The 21,024-nt window shown below is 42.7% G+C and overlaps 1 protein-coding gene across 2 annotated transcripts in view; it reads right to left on the bottom strand.

The window, feature by feature from the left end:
- Window positions 1–21,024, bottom strand: part of LOC105485029 (protein kinase C beta) — a 381,756-nt gene that overhangs the window by 112,549 nt on the left and 248,183 nt on the right. For both annotated transcript variants that reach the window (XM_011747190.3, XM_011747191.3), the window contains exons 6-7: window positions 12,810–12,966; window positions 11,459–11,593 (exon numbers count right to left, since the gene is read on the bottom strand). In XM_011747190.3, the coding sequence (XP_011745492.1) occupies window positions 11,459–11,593; window positions 12,810–12,966 (292 nt within the window). The remainder of the gene's footprint in view (window positions 1–11,458; window positions 11,594–12,809; window positions 12,967–21,024) is intronic.

Genomic DNA, 21,024 nt, shown 5'->3' with positions numbered 1-21,024 from the left:
TTCAGAAGGAGATGGAATAAAAAAGAATGAAATAGGAAAGAAAAAGAAAACTTTAGAAACAGAAACACCATAAGAAACATGGCAATTACAGCTGTAAACATTAAAACATTTTCCTGTGGAGAAAAGATCTTCAGATTCAGGATTATAAATCACCCTACTACAAAGACACATGCGCATGTATGTTTATTGCAACACTATTCACAATAGCAAAGACATGGCACCAACCCAAATGCCCATCAATGATAGACTGGCTAAAGAAAATGTGGCACATATACACCATGGAATACTATGCAGTCATAAAAAAGGGGGAGTTCATGTCCTTTGCAGGGACATGGATGAAGCTGGAAACCATCATTCTCAGCAAACTAACACAGAAACAGAAAATCAAACACCACATGTTCTCACTCATAAGTTGAACAATGAGAACACATGGACAGAAGGAAGGGAACATCATACACTGGGGTCTGTCAGGGGGTGGGGGGCAAGGGGAGGGAGAGCATTAAGACAAATACCTAATGCACGCGGGGCTTAAAATCTAGATGACAGGTTGATAGGTACAGCAAACCACCAAGGCATATGTATACCTATGTAACAAACCTGCACGTTCTGCACATGTATCCCAGAACTTAAAGTAAAAAAAAAAAAAAAAAAAAAAAAAAAAAAAAAAAAAGGCCAGGCGCGGCGGCTCACTCCTGTAACCCCAGCACCACTTTGGGAGGCCAAGGTGGGCAGATCATGAGGTCAGGAGTTCGAGACCAGCCTAGTCAACATGGTGAAACCCCGTCTCTACTAAAAATACAAAAATTAGCCGGGCGTGGTGGCAGGTGCCTGTAATCCCAGCTACTCGGGAGGCTGAGGCAGGAGAATTGCTTGAATCCAGGAGGCAGAAGTTGCAGTGAGCTGAGATCATGCCACTGCACTCCAGCCTGGACGACAGAGGGAGACTCTGTCTCTAAAAGAAAAAAAAAGAAAAAAATTCCAACAACGTGCCACTTGTTATACAAGACCAAAGGACTTAGAAAGATTCGACATAAAAGAATGGGAAAGGACCTACTAGGGAAAAGGGATCTACCACACCACAACCAAAAAGGACACATGCAAAGGTTGGTTCGATCTCATTAACTCTTTGGCTCCCCATCTTCTTCAGAGCAGAAGACAAAGTCCTGACAAGGCCCACAGGATCTGCCAACCCTCTCCCCATATATATCCTCCCAGACCTAATCCTCCTCCAGTCTCCCCTCATGGATCCAGCTCCAGCTACACGTGCCTCCTTACTGCTCTTCCAACTTGCCAGATGCACTCCTGCCTCAGGGCCCTTGCATTTGCCGTCCTCTCTGTCTAAGACAACCTCTCCCTAGATATCCACACAGCTCACTCCTCACCTGCTTTAGATCTTTGGTCTATGCTACCTTTTCAGTGAGTCCTTTCCTGAATTCCCTATAAAATCTGAATGCCCCCACTCCCCAAGATTCCTTGTCCCCATTTCTTGTTTACTTTTCTCTATGGCACTTATCAGCCTCAAACATGCCATGTTTTACTACTTATTTTTGTTAATTTACTATTGTTGTTTATTTTTCTTCAACTAGAAAGAAAACTCCATGAGGCCACAGGGTTCTTGTCTATTTTGCTCATTAGCATCTCTTCAGCACAGCAGGTGTTCACTGTGTATATTCAATGAATGAATGAATGAATGAATGAATGAATGAATGCCAGCAACAAAGTGAAATTATAGAGAAAAAGCATTAGCTGCAACAAAGATAACTTCATGTCAATATAATAAGATTGGTAGAGTTATGTGGTTAATAATATTGCCATATACAGATAAGGCAAGAACTCCTAGAAATAGAAAGAACGCTTTTGAATCATATTGCCTGAAGAAACTTAATAAGCACTACACATTTAGCTCAAGCAAACAAAAGGACAATAAGTAGTTATAAAAGATCTGGACCTTGGCCAGGCGTGGTGGCCCACACCTGTAATCCCAGCATTTTGGGAGGCCGAGGCGGGTGGATCACCTGAGGTCAGGAGTTCATGACCAGCCTGACCAACATGGAGAAGCCCCGTCTCTACTAAAAATACAAAATTAGCTGAGCGTGGTGGCGCATGTCTGTAATCACAGCTACTCAGGAGGCTGAGGCAGGAGAATCCCTTGGACCCGGAAGGCGGAGGTTGTGGTGAGCTGAGATCGCGCCATTGCACTCCAGCCGGGCAACAAGACCGAAACTCTGACTCAGAAAAAAAAAAAAAAAAAAAGATGTGGACCTTATAATACATTGGAATGAATAAATGTATACCCTGCACTCATGGACACAAAGATGACAACAACAGACACTAGGGACTACAGAGGGCAGAGGGGAGGGGAAGACAAGGGTTGGAAAACTAACTATTGGCTACTATGGTCAGTACCTGGGTGATGGAATCATTCATACTCCAAACCTCAGCATCATGCAACATACCCAGGTAACAAATGTGTACATGTATCCCCTGAATCTAAAATAAAAGTTGAAAAAAGGTTTATTCTTTCTCCACCAAAAAAAAAGTATACTCTACAAATAGTTAATATAATCTTTTTCTTGAAAGTCCACAGAACTTTTAACAACATGGAACAAATACTAAGCTATGCTGAAAGAAAAGGAAAGAAAATCAAAGGAAAAAGGAAAAGTACACAGGCCATATTCTCTAACTTGAAAGCACTAAAACAGTAACTTAACATCAATAATAAAAATTTAAACAGAAATCTAATTCTAGGGGTTAAAAAAATGCCTAAATTAAAGCATGTTAGAAAAGAAACTAAAAACTCAACTGTAGACCCTCAAGAAAGCAGCAAAAGCCAGAATGTTAACATATCAAAACTTAGAGGAAACATACCCTTAAATGCTTGTTCATTATTTTTGGCCAGGTGTGGTGGTTCACACCTGTAATCCCAACATTTTGGGAGACCAAAGTGAGAGGATTACCTGAGGTCAGGAGTTCAAGACCAGCCTGGCCACCATGGTGAAACCTTGTCTCTACTGAAAATACAAAAATTAGCCGGGCATGGTGGCAGGCACTTGTAATCCCAGCTACTCAAGAGGCTGAGACGGGAGAGTCACTTAAACCTGCAAAGATCGTGCCACTGCACTCCAGCCTGGGCATCAGAGCAAGACTCTGTCTCAAAACAAAAACACACAAACAAACAAAAAAAGCTATTCATTATTTTTAAAGAGCAGAGTCAGGCAAAAGAAGAAAAAATAAATTAGTAAAATATTCAACTGAAAGTCAAAGCCAAACACAAAATAAACCTACAGAAAAGGAGAAAACAAACAGAATTGATACACAAATCCCAGAGTTAATTTCTTGAAGAAAATAAATAAGTAAATAAAACAGGTGAACCTCTGAAAAATCAAGGGGAAAGAAAGGAGACAGTATAAATAAGCAAAATTAGAAACAAAGAGGAGGATTTGACAACAGATACAGGGCAACTGGCCAAGAGGCAGATGCAGACAGGGGGCCTGGGGCTAGTGTACCACATCTGGGAGCTTTCACAGCTGCATCTGCTGTTTCTGCCACACGGTCTTAAATTACAGCACAACAGAAGAGCTGGTGGAGCCCATCCCCTTCTAAATGGTGAAACTGAGTCTCAGAAAGGGTGTGAGACTTACTCAAGATCACATAGTGTTCAAAGAATCCCAGGGGCAAGAATCCAAATGTCTAGGATCTGGTCCATTTAGTCAAGACAGCATTGCAAATGTCTTGGCCGTAAATCTGAAGAGGACTTCTATCTGCAGAATCTGAAGAGGGCTTTTATTTTGGAAAAGTTCCCTTCCAACTATTGTGTCATCAACTTCACATCTATCCTAAGTGGTGGATGGAGGATAGGGGGTGTTGTAATCAATCTGATGGGTGGCATACCTGCTGTGAAGGCTGTAGTACCGACAGGAGAAGTGGCTCACCTGAGGTCACAAAGCCGCCACCCAGTTAGGAAAGCCAAAATCAAACCCGAGCTGTCTACCCTCTAGCCTTCCATCTACCCCTGTATCAGGAGGCAGAATGGGATTTGTATATGCTTAGGCTCTGGCATCATAGAAACCTGGACCTGAACCCAGAACTGTTGCTTAGAAGCTGTGTGTCCCTAACATGTTGTGGAACTATTCTGATCCTTGGAAATGATGCTCTATCTAGAATAACTGGAGAATAAATGATCATCTAAGTGTAAATGTAGTAATATTTTGGGCTTACTCCTGATACACTATCCCTATTCTTAAACCATTTTTTTTTCTTCCCTGCTCTCTGCCTTAGGGGAGTAGACAAGGCAGGCACTAGCCCAGGAAGAAGGATATGGCATGTGTGGGAGTTAAACTACTTTTGCAAGAATTATGACAGTAAGAGAAATATGACATAGAAAAGTTATGACAGTGTAAGAAATCGGACCTAACTAACTCCATCTGCTTCCAATCTCCAAGCTGTCCTTGTCCATTCCTGGGCCTAGGCCAAGCTAACTATGGGAAGAATTTAGTTTCAGTTCATTTTTTATTTGTATTTGTTTCTTTATTTACTTTGAGACATGATCTTTCTCTGTTGCCGAGGCTGGAGTGCGGGGGCACAATCACAGCTCATTGCAGCCTTGACCTCCTGAGCCCAAGTGATCCTCCCACCTCAGGTTCCTGAGTAGCTGGGAGCACAGGTGCATGCCGCCATGCCTGGCTAAATTTTTTGTTGCAACAGGGTCTCACTGTGTTGCCCAAACTGGTCTCTAACTTCCGAACTGAAGCAATCTTCCCACCTTGGCACTCCCAAAGTGCTGGGATTACAGATATGAGCCACCACACCTGGCCATTAGCTTAACTTTAAAACAAAGACAATAATAGCTCCTTCCCAAAACTAACCATCTCCTTGCTTGGGGACTAAAACTGCCTTTGTAAAACTAACATATTAGCCACAAAGTTAGAATTCTGGCTCCAGAGACATGTAGCCAGAGGTCATAAGATTCATGATCTCCCCAATTGCTCCTATAGATAAAATAACTATTATTGACCTAAAATTGGTGTTTGAAATATTTTCCAGACCCTGCATTCTGATGGACCAGCTGGTGTCATCCAGACCAGGACCCCATACAACAAAACTGGCTTACCTGGTCTTCTGATCCTCACCCAGGAACTGACTCAGCATGAGAAGACCGCTTTGACCCCCTGTGATTTCACTCTTGACCCACCAATCAGCATTCCCCATTCCCTAGCCCCCCTTCCCACCAAAAGATCCTTGAAAAACCCTAGTCTTTGAATTTTGGAGGAGGTCGATTTGAGTAATAAACTTCCATCCTTCTGCTTGGCTGGCACTGTGTTTATTAAACGCTTTCTCTGCTAAAATATTGCCGTCTCAGTGAATCAGCTCTAGATGAACTCATTGGGTGATTACAGGAGAAGCCCTTCTCTTTAGGGCTTAGAAAACCTTGGGAAGGAGAAAGGACAGGTGGTGGGGAGAGGTGGGTTTCCCTCCTCCTCGGCTGGAACGCTGGCCAGAGACCTATCCATGCACCAGGCAACATCATTCCAGCAGCAGCAGCAGGAGCAGAAAAGACTCCCCAGGGGGAGGACTCAGGCAGGCTCCTGGCCCTCCCTGAACCAGGCGCAGCAGTAGCCTACAAGTGGGACAGAGAAGGCGCTGCATGGAGGGAACTCACAAGAGGAAGCAACAGGCCAGGATCTCCAGCACAAAGCCAGAATGATGCCCCAAAGCTAGCGGGACCAGTCCCGCTTCAGTGGGCACTGGTTTAGGAATGTAGGCTAAAAATAAAATCTTAAGGCCCCCCCACTGACAGAACATTCTCCCCTCCTTGGCCAAGAGGATGTAAGAAAAACCTTAAGAATGGAATTGTCAGCCATGAGAGAAAGGAGATTGGACATGTCTTGTTATACTCCCTCTCCTTTGGAGTTTAGATACAACAATGGGCTAACATGAATGTTAAAATAGAGATCGTAAGACTGACAAAACAGACTCTTTGTGGCAATAAAATACCAGATTACAAACAGGACTAAGGCCAGGCCAGGCAAAGGCGCAGTCACAATGTAAGCAATCCATCTTGCTGCACGCATCCTCAACATAAAACATGGAGTCTCACTCTGTCACCCAGGCTAGAGTGCAATGGCGTGATCTCAGCTCACTGCAACCTCCGCCTCCTGTGTCAAGCACTTCTCCTGGTCAGCCTCCAGAATAGCTGAGATTACAAGCATGTACCAGCACACTTTGCTAATTTTTTTGCATTTTGAGTAGAGATGGGGTTTCACCATGTTGGCCAGGCTGGTCTCAAACTCCTGACCTCAAATGATCCACCTGCCTCGGCCTCCCAAAGTGCTGGGAGTGAAGGCATGAGCCACCGCGCCCGGCCAATGTAAAGCATTTCTTCCTGTAAACTCCAAGTTTTAGCAAAGTCTTACTCTAACCAACTGCAAGTTAAAGAATCTCCTATAACCCATTTAAAGCTATCCGGCCTTTTGGGCCCAAACCAATTTATAATCTCCATGTACTGATTTATGTCTTTGCCTGTAACTTCTGCCTCCCCAGAATGTGTAAAACCAAACTGTAATCTAACCACCTCAGGACCACTTATTCAAAGCTTCTCGGGTTTGTTTCCCCAGGCCACAGCCACTTATATTGGCTCAGAATAAACTTCTTTGAACTATTTTATAGAGCTTGGTTTTGCTGTTAACAGGGGCCAGTCAGAAAAGTGAAGCAGTGAAGCTCAGAAAATCCCACATGCAGCATACAGAGTCCCTTCTCCTCGGTCACCAGGAGCTCACAAAAGTGCATGAGAAAGTCTAAGTCCATTACAGAAAAGAAAGAAGCTTTATTTTTTTCTGCACACCTGATCAGTGCCGTGTGAAACTGCGACTCCACAACATCCGGAAATGCTGGACCCAGAGCCTGGCATCTATTAAGAGTCAATGAGCAGTAGCTATTGTTATTATAATAATTATTATTACGTTTTCTCCTGTCACATACCCCCTGAGGATCATACATTCTTTCTCTTTAACCTCTTTACGTTTGATTTAAAATGAGAATGAAACGCCCACTGTGAGTGACTGATGTAGACCCTGCGAAGTCAAGTCATTTGTATGTTAGGGAAAAATATTCAAAGCTTGGGGGAAAAAAAAACCCAAAAAGACAATCGTGTAAACTTTTAATGTCATGCTAGAGCATTTTCTAATTAGCTGTTTCTTTCCTCACAGTAATATTACTTTGTTTAATTTATTATTCACCATCAAGTCAGGCCCAGAGGGCCTCCCTAGTCTGCAAAGACAGATGTTAACTTTTAGAAAACTGAGTTGAAATTTTTTTTTTTTTTTTTGAGATGGAGTCTCGCTCTGTTGCCCAGCTGGAGTGCAGTGGCGCGATCTCAGCTCACTGCAACCTCTGCCTCCTGGGTTCAAGCGATTCTCCTGCCTCAGCCTCCCAAGTAGCTGGGATTACAGGCATGTGCCACCAGGCCCAGCTAATTTTTGTATTTTTAGTAGAGACAGGGTTTCACCATGTTGGCCAGGCTGGTCTCGAATTCCTGCTCAGATGATCTGCCCACCTCGGTCTCCCAAAGTGTTGGAATTATAGGCGTGAACCACCATGTCTGGCCAAAATCTTTTTTTTTTTTCAGTCTAGTAGATAAGATAACCCCAAAGCTTGTGATTCTATTGTCCTATCAGTCGGTTTTATATTTAACTGAGCAAAGTTATTTCCGCATTTCTTTTTCTACTAATTACACAAACATCAGTTTCTCAAACCTTCTGCGGAATCATTCATTTATCCTGCTGCTTTTCTCCTTAGTGAGCTAAGGAAATCTTTGGCCAATGCCCATTATCTATTTTATGAGAACTATGTTTTTAACCGTTTGTGAAACGTGATTTAACACAACTCTTTTGGGGTACATTCTGTAAACCCAAAATAAAATTCTAAGCCCCCTAGCCATGTAAATGGACCCCTCCTCCCAGCCAAGGGCATTTCAAAGTTAACCTGAAAAACTGTTTCAGGCCATGATGAGAAGGGAGGGTTGGACATGATGTCTCATTATACCCCCTTCCTTTTGGAATTCAGGAAAAGTCAACCAGCGTTAACATCAACACAGACCCTAAGTCTGATGAGAAACATTTACAATCTAGTCTCTCTGAAGCCTGCTACCTGGAGGCTTCATCTTCATGATACAACGTTGGTCTGCACAACTCCTTATGTAATCCACACATTCCTTTCTATTGATAACAGCTCATTCAGCCAATAGCCAATCAGAAAATTGTAAAATCTACCTATGACCTGGAAGCACCTCCTCATCCCACTTTGAGTTGTCCTGCTTTTCCAGATTGAGCCAATGTAAATCTCACGTGTACTGACTGATGTCTTATGTCTCCCTAAAATGTACATAAGCAAGTTGTACCGCATCCACCTTGGGTCTATATCATTAGGATCTCCTGAGTCCGTGTCACTGGCACATCCTCAACCTTGGCAAAATAAACTTTCTAAATTGATTGAAATCTGTCTCAGATACTTTTGGGTTCAAAACTCTCAGCTCCTGTCTTCTTCACATCTTCCATCATGTTGTCATTGATTTGTCATTTGCGTAATTCCTTGTTCAATGTTTATCTGCCCACCCCCCCCCCGCCATAAGCTAAGCTCCATGAAGTCATGTCTGTCTTATACCTCGATGTGTCTCTAGTGACCAGCACCTAGTGGACACTCAATATATTTTTCAAGAAAAGCCTAAGATTAAATACGGAGCCAAGACAAGGAAGTCATAAGGTGAACGATCGAAAGATGTGTGTGTGGTCCAAATGATACATCTCTTTCTTGCGAAACCAGTTTGATTTTTATTTTCTTTCACTCGAAGCTGAAAAAGTCCTGAATGAGACAATCCAGATATGCGACAATTTATCTTGAAGAAGTAATAGCAGTCCAATTGCCACTTCTCCCAAAGTTATAGTGGCAGGTTGAGCTATTTCTTCTGACTCCTTGACTCAGTTAACTGTGAAACGGTTGCCAAGGGGGCTTACCCAGCCTCTCTGTGGGTAATATTGAACGATATATATATATATATATATTTTTTTTTTTTTCTGCCATAGGAAGGGAGCAAAATAAAATCTTCAGGAGAAAGGAGACACTGCAGCTGACTATGAAAACAACACTGCAGTACATCTGTGATCTGTGGTCAGCCTTGCTAAGGACTCCCAAGGAAGCAGCAGCTTCTCAGACACAATCTGACAGTGGGTTGCACATATCTTTTAGGTGAAGTGTACAAGCCACTCTGGTGTGCATGGAGCAAGTCATGAAACTGTCTTTGCAGAAATTGTAACAGTGAGAAAATGATGTCAGTGAAAGAGATCTGATCTAACTAACCCCCATCTTGCCTTTAACCTCCAAGCTGCCCTTACTCTTTCCTGGGCTTGGGCCAAGTTAACTTTGGGTCAGATTTCATGTTTATTTTATTCATTTTATTTTGTTTTATTTTATTTTGAGATGGGGTCTTGCTGTGTCACCCAGGCTAGAGTGCAGTGGCATGATCTCGGCTCACTGCAGCCTCTGCTTCCTGGGTTCAAGTGGTCCTCCTGCCTCAGCCTCCTGAGTAACTGGGACAACAGGCACATGCCACCACGCCCAGTTAATTTTTGTATTTTTAGTAGACACAGGGTTTCACCGTGTTGGCCAGGATGGTCTCAATCTCCTGACCTCGTGATCTACCCACCTCAGCCTCCCAAAGCGCTGGGAATACAGGGACGAGCCACCGCGTCCGGCCTAGTGTATATTTTAAATGATAATAGCCCTTGCCCAAAATGAAACTACCTTCATAAAGCTAATGAGAGACCACTAGGTTAGGAGGATGAGAGGAGCCTGAATTCTGCTACGGTGTAGACATAAAGGATTGCCAGCCATTATTCCAGAGGCCATAAGATTTGCAACTTTCCCAATGACTCCTGCAGATAAAATCACTATTGTAGAACCTAAAATTGGCCTTTTGAGATGTCTCTTCAGGTTTTCTACATTTCTGATAATCAATGGCTCCACCCCAACCAGACCGCCAACCTAACTTTGAAAGAAATTTGTTGTATATTTTAAATGATAACAGCCCTTCCCCAAAACTAAACTGCCTTTGTAAAACTAATGAAATATTGCCAAGTTAGGAAAATGAAAAGAGCCTGAATTCTACTAAGATGTAGACATGGATTATTATCAGCCTTTATCCCAGAGGTCACAACATTTCCAACTTCCCCAGTTACTCCTGCAGATTACATCACTATTGTAGAACCTGAGATTGGCCTTTTGAGATGTCTTTTCAGGCTTTTGCCTTTCTGACTATCAGACTACCCCATCTGGACCTGCCTACCAGTTCTGTGGCCCCACCCAGAAGTGGACTCAGCGCACGAGGACCACTTCTCACACCCCTATTACTGCATCCCCAACCAGTCAGCAGCACCCATTCCCTAGCCACCCTACGCCTTGCCAAACTATCTTTGAAGAGCCCTAGCTTCCAAATTTTTAGGGAGGCTGATTTGAGTCATAAAAAAACTCTGTTCTCCCATTTAGCTGGCTCTATGTGTGTAAAACTCTTTCCCTATTGCAATCCTCCTGTCTTGATAAATCGGCTCTGTCTGGGCAGCAGGCACAAAGAAGCCACTGGGCAGTTACAGTCGCATCATATAGTTTAGTAAAGTGGGCCAGATGTAATAAAATAGGGAGTGGTGAGGACGGTGACAAATAGAAAATCCGTGTCCTGGCTAAAGGGGGCATTAACTATTCAACTGTTCTCAATTGTTGTCTTCTACTCCCAGATTTTTAAAATGCTAGAACTAATTCCCTTCCTCCCTCCCTCCCTCCCTCTGTCCCTCCCTCCGTTCCCCCCTTCCTTCCTTCCTGCTTTCCCTCTTTCTTCTTCCTTTCCTTCCCTTTCCCTTCTTCCTTCTTCTTCCTTCCTCCTTCTTCCTTCTCTCTCTTTCTTTCTCTCTTTCTCTCTCTCTCTCTCTCTTTCTCTCTTTCTCCTCACTCTGTCACCCAGGCTGGAGTGCAGTGGCTCAATCTCTGACCAACTTGCTCACTACACAACCTCCACCTCCAGGGTTCAAGTGATCCTCCCATCTCAGCCTCCCGAGTGCCTGGGACTACAGGCACACACCGCCATGCCCAGCTAATTTTTCATGGTTTTGGTAGAGATGTGGTTTCACCATGTTGCCCAGGCTGGTCTTGAACTCCTGAGCTCAAGTGATACACCTGCCTTGGCCTCCCAGAGTGCTGGAATTACAGGTGTGAGACACCACACCTGGCCTCTTTCTTTGTTGTTTTTAGTACAAGGACCAAACAAAACATATCTGCGAGGCAGATCCAATCAACCAGACTTCACTTTGGGACTCTGCTTTACCATTTCCATTTTTGGAGAAAAAGGAAAACATACTTGACCCCGTGTTTGATGGAGCAAGCTGTATGGCAGCTTTCAAAGCAAAATCTTACTTACCAGCCATCAACACTGGCTTTCTGAAGTTCAGAAATCCCAAAGGACAAAGATCCCATGAAGTCATTCCTGCTGGTCAAATCCCAATCCCAAATCTCTACTGACAGTCTTCTGTCTTTGTCCGATTCTTTCAGCTGACTGCATAGAGAAAAAGAAAAGACATCAGTGGAAGTCGTAGTAATTTTTCAAGCAGAAGAAATGTACAAGAGGACAAGACTTGGAGGTAGAAATTTTTAAAGATTCCAAGCTGCTGAAAGAAACATATTCAGTTTCCATCCCAGGCTAGCTCTCCAGGGAGTCAGAGCTTTTTCTGTTGGACAGCCTGTGGCTTAAACAGGCAGAGGCCCTAGATTGGCTATGACAAGAACAGTTCTAACTACTTTTGTTATCTTATGTCTTAATAGGGTTCAGGATATTCAGGAATTCCTATTGCCTATAAGAAATACAGGTATCAGTTGCATAACTGGGTGTGTATGATTTCTATCTGCACACAGGTGGGTTGAGAATGAGCTGAGGAAATGTATGGAGAAAAATCCTGGGGAAATTGCCTGTTCTGAGACACGTCCTTGACTGAGGCTGAGAAAGGGCCCAGCTTTGCCCTGAGAGAGGGAAGAGGAGACAGGACAAGGAACCGTGCTTCTAGCTGGTAGCTAAAAAAGTATGACCTCTAAAGTCAGACTGCCGGAAGCTGAATTCCACTCCACTCCATATTTGCTATGGGACTTTGGCATACTCTTTTAACCTCTATAAACCCTATTGCTACATTGGGAATAAAATGAGTCGATAAAGTCAGATCGCTTAACCCAGTGTTTGTCACACATCATATATGCTCAGTGAATTGGCTGTTATAACTAACTCCTGATGCCTAGATGTATAAGAAATAGACTCCCAGATTCTTGGAGCCCTGGCCAGCGAAGATCCTCAAGGGAGGCTGGTGGAGATGTCCCAGCAGGCTGCAAGCCAAGCATCATCCATAAACCCAGCTCTAGAGAAGCTGTCACCACACCCTGTAGGTTATGTCCCCCTGTTTCCTGAGCCCCATCATTTCTCCCACAACTTGCCTTCACTTAGCAACACATCACACCATTTCCTATCCTACCCACTCCCCCACACCACAGGCATTCTCATCTCTATTAAAAAAAAAAATAGCTCTAATTTTTTTCTTGGCTCACAACACAAAATTGCAGATGGAAGAGAAGGGAGGGAAAGAGAGGAATGAGGGAGGGAGAAGACAGAGACGGAGGGAGGTAGGGAAGGAAGGAAACAGAAGCTAAAGGAGGAGGAACTCCCTGATCTCAGGTGGCCCATAATCCAACCTCCACCACCCATGCTCACTGCAGTCGTTTCCACTTACAATCTAAATGTCTCGTTCCACTCAGGGTTGAGGGAGCATTTGATGGTTTTGGTCTTCTGTTTGCTCTCACTTTTGGGATCAGGAATCAGTTTCAGTTTTACGTAGGGATCTGACAGGCCATTGGGGTCCATAGGTACAAGGTTTTTAGCATCTCTTACTGAAAAAGAAAAAGCAGTTTTTACCTTAATACTGTCCAACATGTTTAAGCACCAAGCAGTGACGGCTGCAGAACTTGTGGAAGGTTCTTTGGCATCACACTTGTTTAGTGAGAAATTTAATTTTATTAACATCCATAGCTGAAGCAGCACACAAAACGAGATGGGCTGATAAGATGTCAACTCTGTTCTGTGTTGGTTAAAAATGGATTTCCGACTTTCACACAGCTCTTCCCATACCAAGATTAACTGTAAGTTTTCTAAGCTTATTTTCCACAAAGCCCACAGGAAAGGCTGGCTTCTTTCATTTAGCATAAGGTTTTCAAAGTTCACCACACTATAGCATGTATCAGCCCTTCATTTTTTTGCATGACTGAATAATATTCCATCGTACAGATATCCCACATTTTGTTTATCCATTCAGCAGCTGATCCACAGTTGGGCTGTTTCCACTTTTTGGCTGTTGTGAATACGGCTGCTATGAACATTTGTATACCCCAGCACAAAAAGTCACATATTGTATGATTCCATTTACATGAAACATTCCAAACAGGTAAATCCATAGAAACAGCAAGTAGACTACTATTAATAGTTGCCAGGGGCTGGAGGGAAAGGGAAATGGGGAGTGACTGCTTAATGAATACAGGGTTTCTTTTAGAGGTGATGAAAATTTCTGAGAACTAGATAGAGATGATGGTTGTCCAACACTGTGAATATTCTATAAATGTCACTGAATTGTACATTTAAAAACAGTTAATGATTAATTTATGTTATGTCAATTTTACCTCCATTCAAAAAGAAAAAGCTAAAAAAGAAAGGAAGAATTAGCCTCTAAACCAAGGTACACCTATTATCCACGTATCACCCATAACTAGCACCCAGACAGCCCATAGAGAGAAGGTTGGGAAAATGTCAAAAGGGTTAGAACTTAGCTCTACCCTGAGTCCAGAACACCAAGGTAAAGGAGGCTATAAGGCTAACATGGTGAAACCCTGTCTCTACTAAAAATACAAAAAAAAAAAGCTATGCATGGTGGCAGGCGCCTGTGGTCCCAGCCTGCCCAGAGGCTGAGGCAGGAGAATGGTGTGAACCCAGGAGGCAGAGCTTACAGTGAGCCGAGATTGTGCCACTGCACTCCAGCCTGGGTGACAGAGCGAGACTCCATCAAAAAAAAAAAAAAAAAAAAAAAAGGTTGAACTTAGAGGAGAAAAGGAGGCAGAGAATCAGCAGTGAAGATGCAACTGGCCATAGAAAGGATGAGGGAGACTAAATCATCAGCCTGGAGACACAGGAAGTAGTTAATTAGGAATCAATTCAGAAACTAGTAATGCAGGTAGTCAATGGAAGGAGACTAGAAAATGACAATTGTATAGCTCTTAAGAATACAATGTCAATCATCTCACTTACAGTAGAACAATCCACAGTAATATATTCAATCCAAATTGACTAACTATCTGCTAAAAGGTGAATACATAATGACTCCTATCAGGAATGCAAAGATGGCTCAACCTTAGGAAATCTATTTTCAATATATTCATCATATTTGTAGATCAAAGAAGAAAACCACAAGACCATTGCAGTTATCTAGAAACAGCAGAGAATTTTATTAACAGGATAAAGGCTATCTGCAATAACAGCACCATGGTTCATGATAAATGCAATTCCATTAAAGTAAGGAATAAGACAAAGGTACCCACTACCATAGCCATTATTCAATACTTTTTTTTCTTGAGTTCCACAAGTACAGTAAGAAATAAAGAGTTACCCTCTAAACCAAGATGCACCTACTATCCATGTATCACCCATAACCTGCACCCAGACAGCCCATAGGGAAAAGGCTGGAAAAACATCCACAGCATAAATAAAACCAGAAATTTTGTAAATTCAAGATGACAAGAAAAACAGATTAGAAGGAAGAATATTGGAAAGTAGGAGAGAAAGCACCCCCTCACTTCCTGCAACCTTTGCTCACCCCCAATCATAGTCATCTCCTCCCATGGTCATGCTCTGGAGCCTATTATCCCAGAAATTATACCACTTTCTCAATCTCAGTTTCAAGTACCCTACTGTCTTACACCAATTTCTATTTTTCCAGTTCATTAGCTCTATTATTCTACTGCAATAAATCTTCCCCTATTCGTCAGTCCATTCTCCACCAATCAGTCCCTTGAACCCAACACACTCTCTTGATTTCCCTATTCCCTCTTGCTTTTACTCCATTCATCCCCAGATTCGATTTTATGGTGCATTTTAGCTGCTCCCTTGGAAAGACCCTCAACTCCCTTGTCCCTCTTTCTTTTTATTTTACTTATCTCACAATACCCCAGCCCTACTTAAATTCAAATACCTGTCCTTTCTTACTGCGTCCTTTTCCTACACTCAAACAGCTGACCATTGCTGGAAAAAAAATAAGACTGACTTCCCTAAAATCATACAACTAGTAAGGGGTTGTGACCGAATAAATGAGATGGGAGAAGCACTGAATTGGCTACCAGGATGCAAGCTGTAACTTATTCTGTGCTGACATTTTTTCTGCACTCCAGCAATATGGCACTGTCTTCTATTTTTCCACAGGCTGAATTCATCTTCCATCTCAGCTTGCAAGCTACATCTCATTTTTATACCAAAAGCAAGATGTTGACCTTGATCAGTTAAGTTCAACAAGCAAGTCCCTACTAAGTGCTAAGCATTCTGCTAGGCTCTGGGGATATAGGGGTCAAAATAAAACGTTAATGTTTTCCCCAGGACAGACCATATGGTGTCATGGACACAGGACTACAAGATCCCAGGGTCCACATCTTACCAAGCAGTTACATCACACATATGAACCTCAATTTCTTGATCAATAAAATAAGGTTGTTACAAGAGTAAAACTGTACAAAGAATATACATGTTTAGCACAGAACCCGGAACTTAGAAAATACTTCAATAAATGTTAACTGTTATATATTACTGCTATTTCGTTATTATTCTTATTCATATTCATTGCCCTCTTTCACTATGTTTTTGGTGTGTGCGTGTGTGTGTGTGTGTGTGTGAGAGAGAGAGACAGGGTCTCACTTTGTCACCCAGGCTGGAGTGCAGTGGCATGATCATGGCTCACTGCAGCCTCAACCTCCTGGGCTCAAGTGATCCTCCCACCTCAGCCTTCCAAGTAGCTAGGACTACAGGTGCTTGCCAACCCATGCCTAACTAATTTTTTTAAAATTTTTTTGTAGAGGTGGGGGTCTCTTCATGTTGCCCAGACTGGTTTCAAACTCCTGAATGCAAATGATCCTCCGGCCTTGGTCTCCCAAAGTGCTGGGATTACAAGTGTGAGCCACTGTGCCTTGCCTATTTGTCTACTTTTATTATTAAGACTTAACCATTTCCAAATGGACTGACTTCAAATGGAACAATTTGTGGTTTTCTTCTTAACAATGTATTTGATGTTTACTTGAACCCTTCCACAGGAGAGCTTCTTGTGCATAAAAATTATTCAGAGGACTCATGAGACACAGATCTCTGGCATCCACCCCCACAGATAGATTCTGATTCCCTAAGTCTGCAGTGAAACCTGTCCATATGCTTTTCTAACACGTTTCCATGTGATGCTGATGCTGCCAGTCTATAAGACACGCATTAAGTAACATTGTTCTGGAGAATAATAATTTCTCAAAATAACCATGCATTTTCCCCATAGAATGTAATATCCAACTGTTACTTTCATTTCTTGAGCCTTCCAAGGAAAATAACATGTACCAGTTTCTAGGCTGGGATCTTGAAGTGACACATCTATCACATAGTGAGCTGCATGCACACAGGATTGAGATACTCAGAAGCGCCAGAAGTTTGTCTGTCAGGTTGATTGACAACACAGAGGCAAGAGGAAACAGCTCATCTTTCTTCTCCCTGGCAAGGCCACTCCCCCTCCTCCGCCCCAGTCTTAAGAACTGACACCACAAGGATAGTCACTGGAAAAAGATCTTCTATCGTAAGGTAAAGGAATTTACAGCTCTTTTAGAGTGCTCTTTGCTGGACAAGAGTGTTGTATTTTGAAGCTGTCAATCTCAAGACTCGTGGTTTAAGAGTAATTTTTTTTTTTTTTTTGAGACAGGGTCTCGCTGGAGTGCAGTGGCGTAATCACAGCTCACTGCAGCCTTGATCTCCCGTGCTCAAGCAATGCTACCACCTCAGCCCCCTGAATAGCTGGGACTACAGGCAAGTGCCACTACACCCAGCTAACTTTTAAAAAATTTTTGTAGAGATGGGGTCTCACTATGTTACCCAGGCTGGTCTCAAACTCCTGGCCACGAGCGATCCTCCCACTTTGGCCTCCCAAAGTGCTGGGATTACAGGTGTGAGCCACTGTGTGCTGCCAAAAATGCCCTTTTCTTGGGCATCTAATCGTCGCAGAGCCAAACATTACTCACTGAGGCATGACTCCACCTCTTCCCTCACCCTTATAGGTCCTTTCTTCTACTTTCGTCCTTTTGAGCTTATTCTCTACCAAAGGGGCCAAAACATTCCGTGGAACGGAATGCCATGGAATGGATCCTGAGACTGCTGGCATTCACATCTCCAAGAGCTCTGGCTACTAAAATCACTCTATCATGAGCAGTTGACAGTAGCTGCAGGCTAAGATCCAAAGGGCTGTCCCTCCTGAAGCGTTTCAAAGTTGAGTCGTGTTTCCCAGCAGCAAGAGAGCCGCATATGTATCGCGGAAGCAAATCTCTCTAGACCACACTTGGCGAGACCGACTTTGATTTTTCTTGATAAATGTTTCTTTACTATCTTTGTTGAAACCCAGCCAGCCCAGATGGTACCAAATGCTTCACACAAAGCAGAAATAGCAAACGTCCCCACTGGTGGAAGTTTGCTAAGTGTACAGGAGAAGCGTGTCCTGGTCCAGAGAACGCTGTTTGCCCTGGGCGTGGGGCTCTGGGTGCGGGGTGAGGTCTGCCTGTTTCCATCTACGGGTCTTTAGAGCAAGCGAGGCCTCTGTATTCTGGTCCAAGTTCCCTAAGACAGCACTGAATCCATAAAAATATAGCATGCATGTTAACTATTTTCCCAAGAATTGTTCTTCACCAAGAACTTCCTTAATTGTTTTTTCTTTCTAAGAAGATACAATTATCTGTCAGAAAACTCGGAATAATTGTGCTGCTTTCATACCCTGATCCCACATTATGTGAATCAGGAGCATCTCTTATTTAACTCCTTTTAAAGGAACTTTCCTCAGCATTATGAGCCTTGCTTTGTCCTCACTGTGTGTCCTCAAAACAGTAATTCGTTCCAATAAAGGATTTATTAAGGAAAAAAAAAGAACATTAATCCAAAGTAATATCCACTAACATTCAGCCTGAGGATGTGTGCAATGATAAAAGTAGGAAATAATCTGAGTGCCCATCAATGGGGGCAGCAGTAAATAATTTATGGTGCATTCATATTTTGACGTACTTTGCCCATGCTGATAACATTGGGCTATCTATATGCAGAAACGTGTTGAAAAAAGCAAGATGAAGCACGTTGAAAAAAGAAGATGAGGGCAATATACTGCCTCTTTGTTTAAGAAAAAGGTGTGATGGCATTAGTGGTTCAATTAGTGAAATCTGGAGCTGAACTGTCAGATAATAGCATTGGGTCAATGTTGCATTTCCTCATTTGAATAAATGTGCTAAGAATATTCTTGTTCTCGGGAAACACAAACTGAAGTATTTTGAGATAAGTGGAAACCATGACCCCAACTTACTCTCAGATAGATCAGAAAAAGAATGTGCACATACATAAAAATATATTAGTAGAGAAAATGTTAAACCAAATGGGGCAAAATATAAACAATTAGCACATGAGGTAAAGAGTATATAGAAGTTTCTTTTATTGTTATTGCCAAGTTCTGTCATTTCGAGATTATGTCAGAATAAAAAATTTTTAAAGGCCCTCCAAATATTTAAAAGGTACAGTAAAATGCATTTTCTACAAGGTCATATATGAATGTAAATCTGTAGAAAAGAGTCTGAAAATATATACCCAAAATTGATTTAAAATAATGTCCACCTCTGAGGAACAGGTATAGAAACCTGATTTGAAGGTTGTGAGTAAAGATTTTAGCTTTATCAATCACATTTTAAATATTTGACAAAGAGAATGTATTGTTGTATTAATTGTGTTATTAAAACAACTTATACATTAAGTTGTGCTTTGACAGTTTCCAAGAATCTATTGCCCTGGCTTTCAGAGACCCCATCCTGTTCCTCCAAAGACTTTATAGGGCAATTGGATCTGCAGGGTGATACTTAAAAACTTCTGGTTTGCATTACAGAACACAGAAAATGAGCTCCGTGGTGAATAGCACACAGACCCAGGATAACCTCATTGAGGTCAGCTGGACATCCTCAGCACAGGCCCTAACCAGGGTTGGAGGGAGAGACTAAACAGGTGAATTATTTCAGAGCCATCAACCTATTTTCACTGTCCTGCCCTGCCCTGCCCTCTTCTGTTTCAGTTATCTGTTGGTGGCTGACAGTTTACCCGGTCCTTTGCTTGAAACCCCCTGCCCTGCCATACCTTCCTGAGTTGGAAGCTTCTTTAGCCTTTTGCTCTACAATCTAGATTTTTGTCCCATCGATTCCTGTTTACTTATTACTTCCTTCTAACCCAAGGTTCTCTGATGCTGTGGCTTTTATGAGCCCTGGAATCCTCAGAAAACCCTTCCCAGCCTCTGTAACTGGCCACGCTGTGTAATCTTCACCTGATACGCTCTGATTACAAAACCAGCAAACGTGGGGTCTTTGGGCAGCCCACATCCAGCATCAAAGTCCTCCCGAGCACATCGTGGTCCCACAGGCTCCTAGAACAGCTGGCTTCCTGTCACTGCTGGCAGTGGTACAGTTATCACACATCTAATTATCTGTGTTGAGACAGACTTCCAGCTGGGACTGTCATGGTGTCTGTCAAGAAGAGAGCCTATCAAGCCACAGCTAGTGAAACAATGGTGGATAGCTAGTGTGGTGAATCAGGAACTAAGTTAGCAATGGCTGGACTTCAGAGTCAGGCAGACACGGTTGTCAATCCTACCTCTGCCATGACTCTCACTAACTGGGTGATCTTACTCAAATGACTTCTCTGAGCCTTGGTCTCCCCACCCCCAAATTCTCACAATCCTACAGACAACTCAAATGGGCTCTTGGATAATAGTGGAGGTGACCATCCATCCCCGCTTGCCCAGAGCAACTTCAATTTAGAACTGTTGTCCTCACACTCTTAAGAGAGTCCAAATTTTAACAATAAATGATAAGACTACCCTAATGATAGAGGATAATAGTGTCAAAGTGGAATGTAAGGCACATGACAGAGGCTCAACAAATGTTGATTTCCTTTATCCTCTCAGAGAATTTAGACCAAATTATGTAACAATCAAGATAAATTCCAAGGCTAAAAGAGTACCCCTCCAATGTGATTTTCATACAAATGAATCTTGGAGGAGGTCTGGGAATAATAGACGATGTGAAGTCAAATGTATTGTCCATTCTTCTTACGACCTCCTCTCCACTCCAATCCAGGCATTTGGAGTTTCACCTGGTATGGCATCTCCACTGAACTCTCCAGTGATACTTTATCCTTTTATGTCTCTACTCCCTTTACCGGGTTTTTTTGGGTTTTTTTTTTTTCCCCCCACTTCATCAAACCCTCCAGTTCCTCAACTCTTTCCTTTTCTCTGGTCCATCAGTGCATTGCTACGGTTTTACTTCCTGCCTACCCCTTCCCATATGGAAAAGTCATTCAGTCACTTCTGACCAGCAGCTTAAATGTCCTTACCTTCCTGTCTCTTCAATATCCTGTGTGCATACTCTCAACCAGGAGTGACATTTGCTCTAGAGAGTGTCCCCAGGGGAAAGTTTCACACACAGGGGCTTCATGCCACTATATATCCATGATCTCCAACCACAGTAAGGTTCTGCACACTGCTTGTCAACCCTGTTGGATGTCCCTAGTTAATTTCCCGTTCCTTACAGAAGCAATTTCAAGATTTCAATTCTTGAGGCTTCCATCTGATTCCTACCTCCATCTCACTTATCCAT

This window comes from Macaca nemestrina, chromosome 18, assembly GCF_043159975.1.
Source record: "Macaca nemestrina isolate mMacNem1 chromosome 18, mMacNem.hap1, whole genome shotgun sequence".
Lineage (NCBI taxonomy): Eukaryota > Metazoa > Chordata > Mammalia > Primates > Cercopithecidae > Macaca > Macaca nemestrina.
This window is presented reverse-complemented; position numbering and strand designations above follow the sequence as displayed.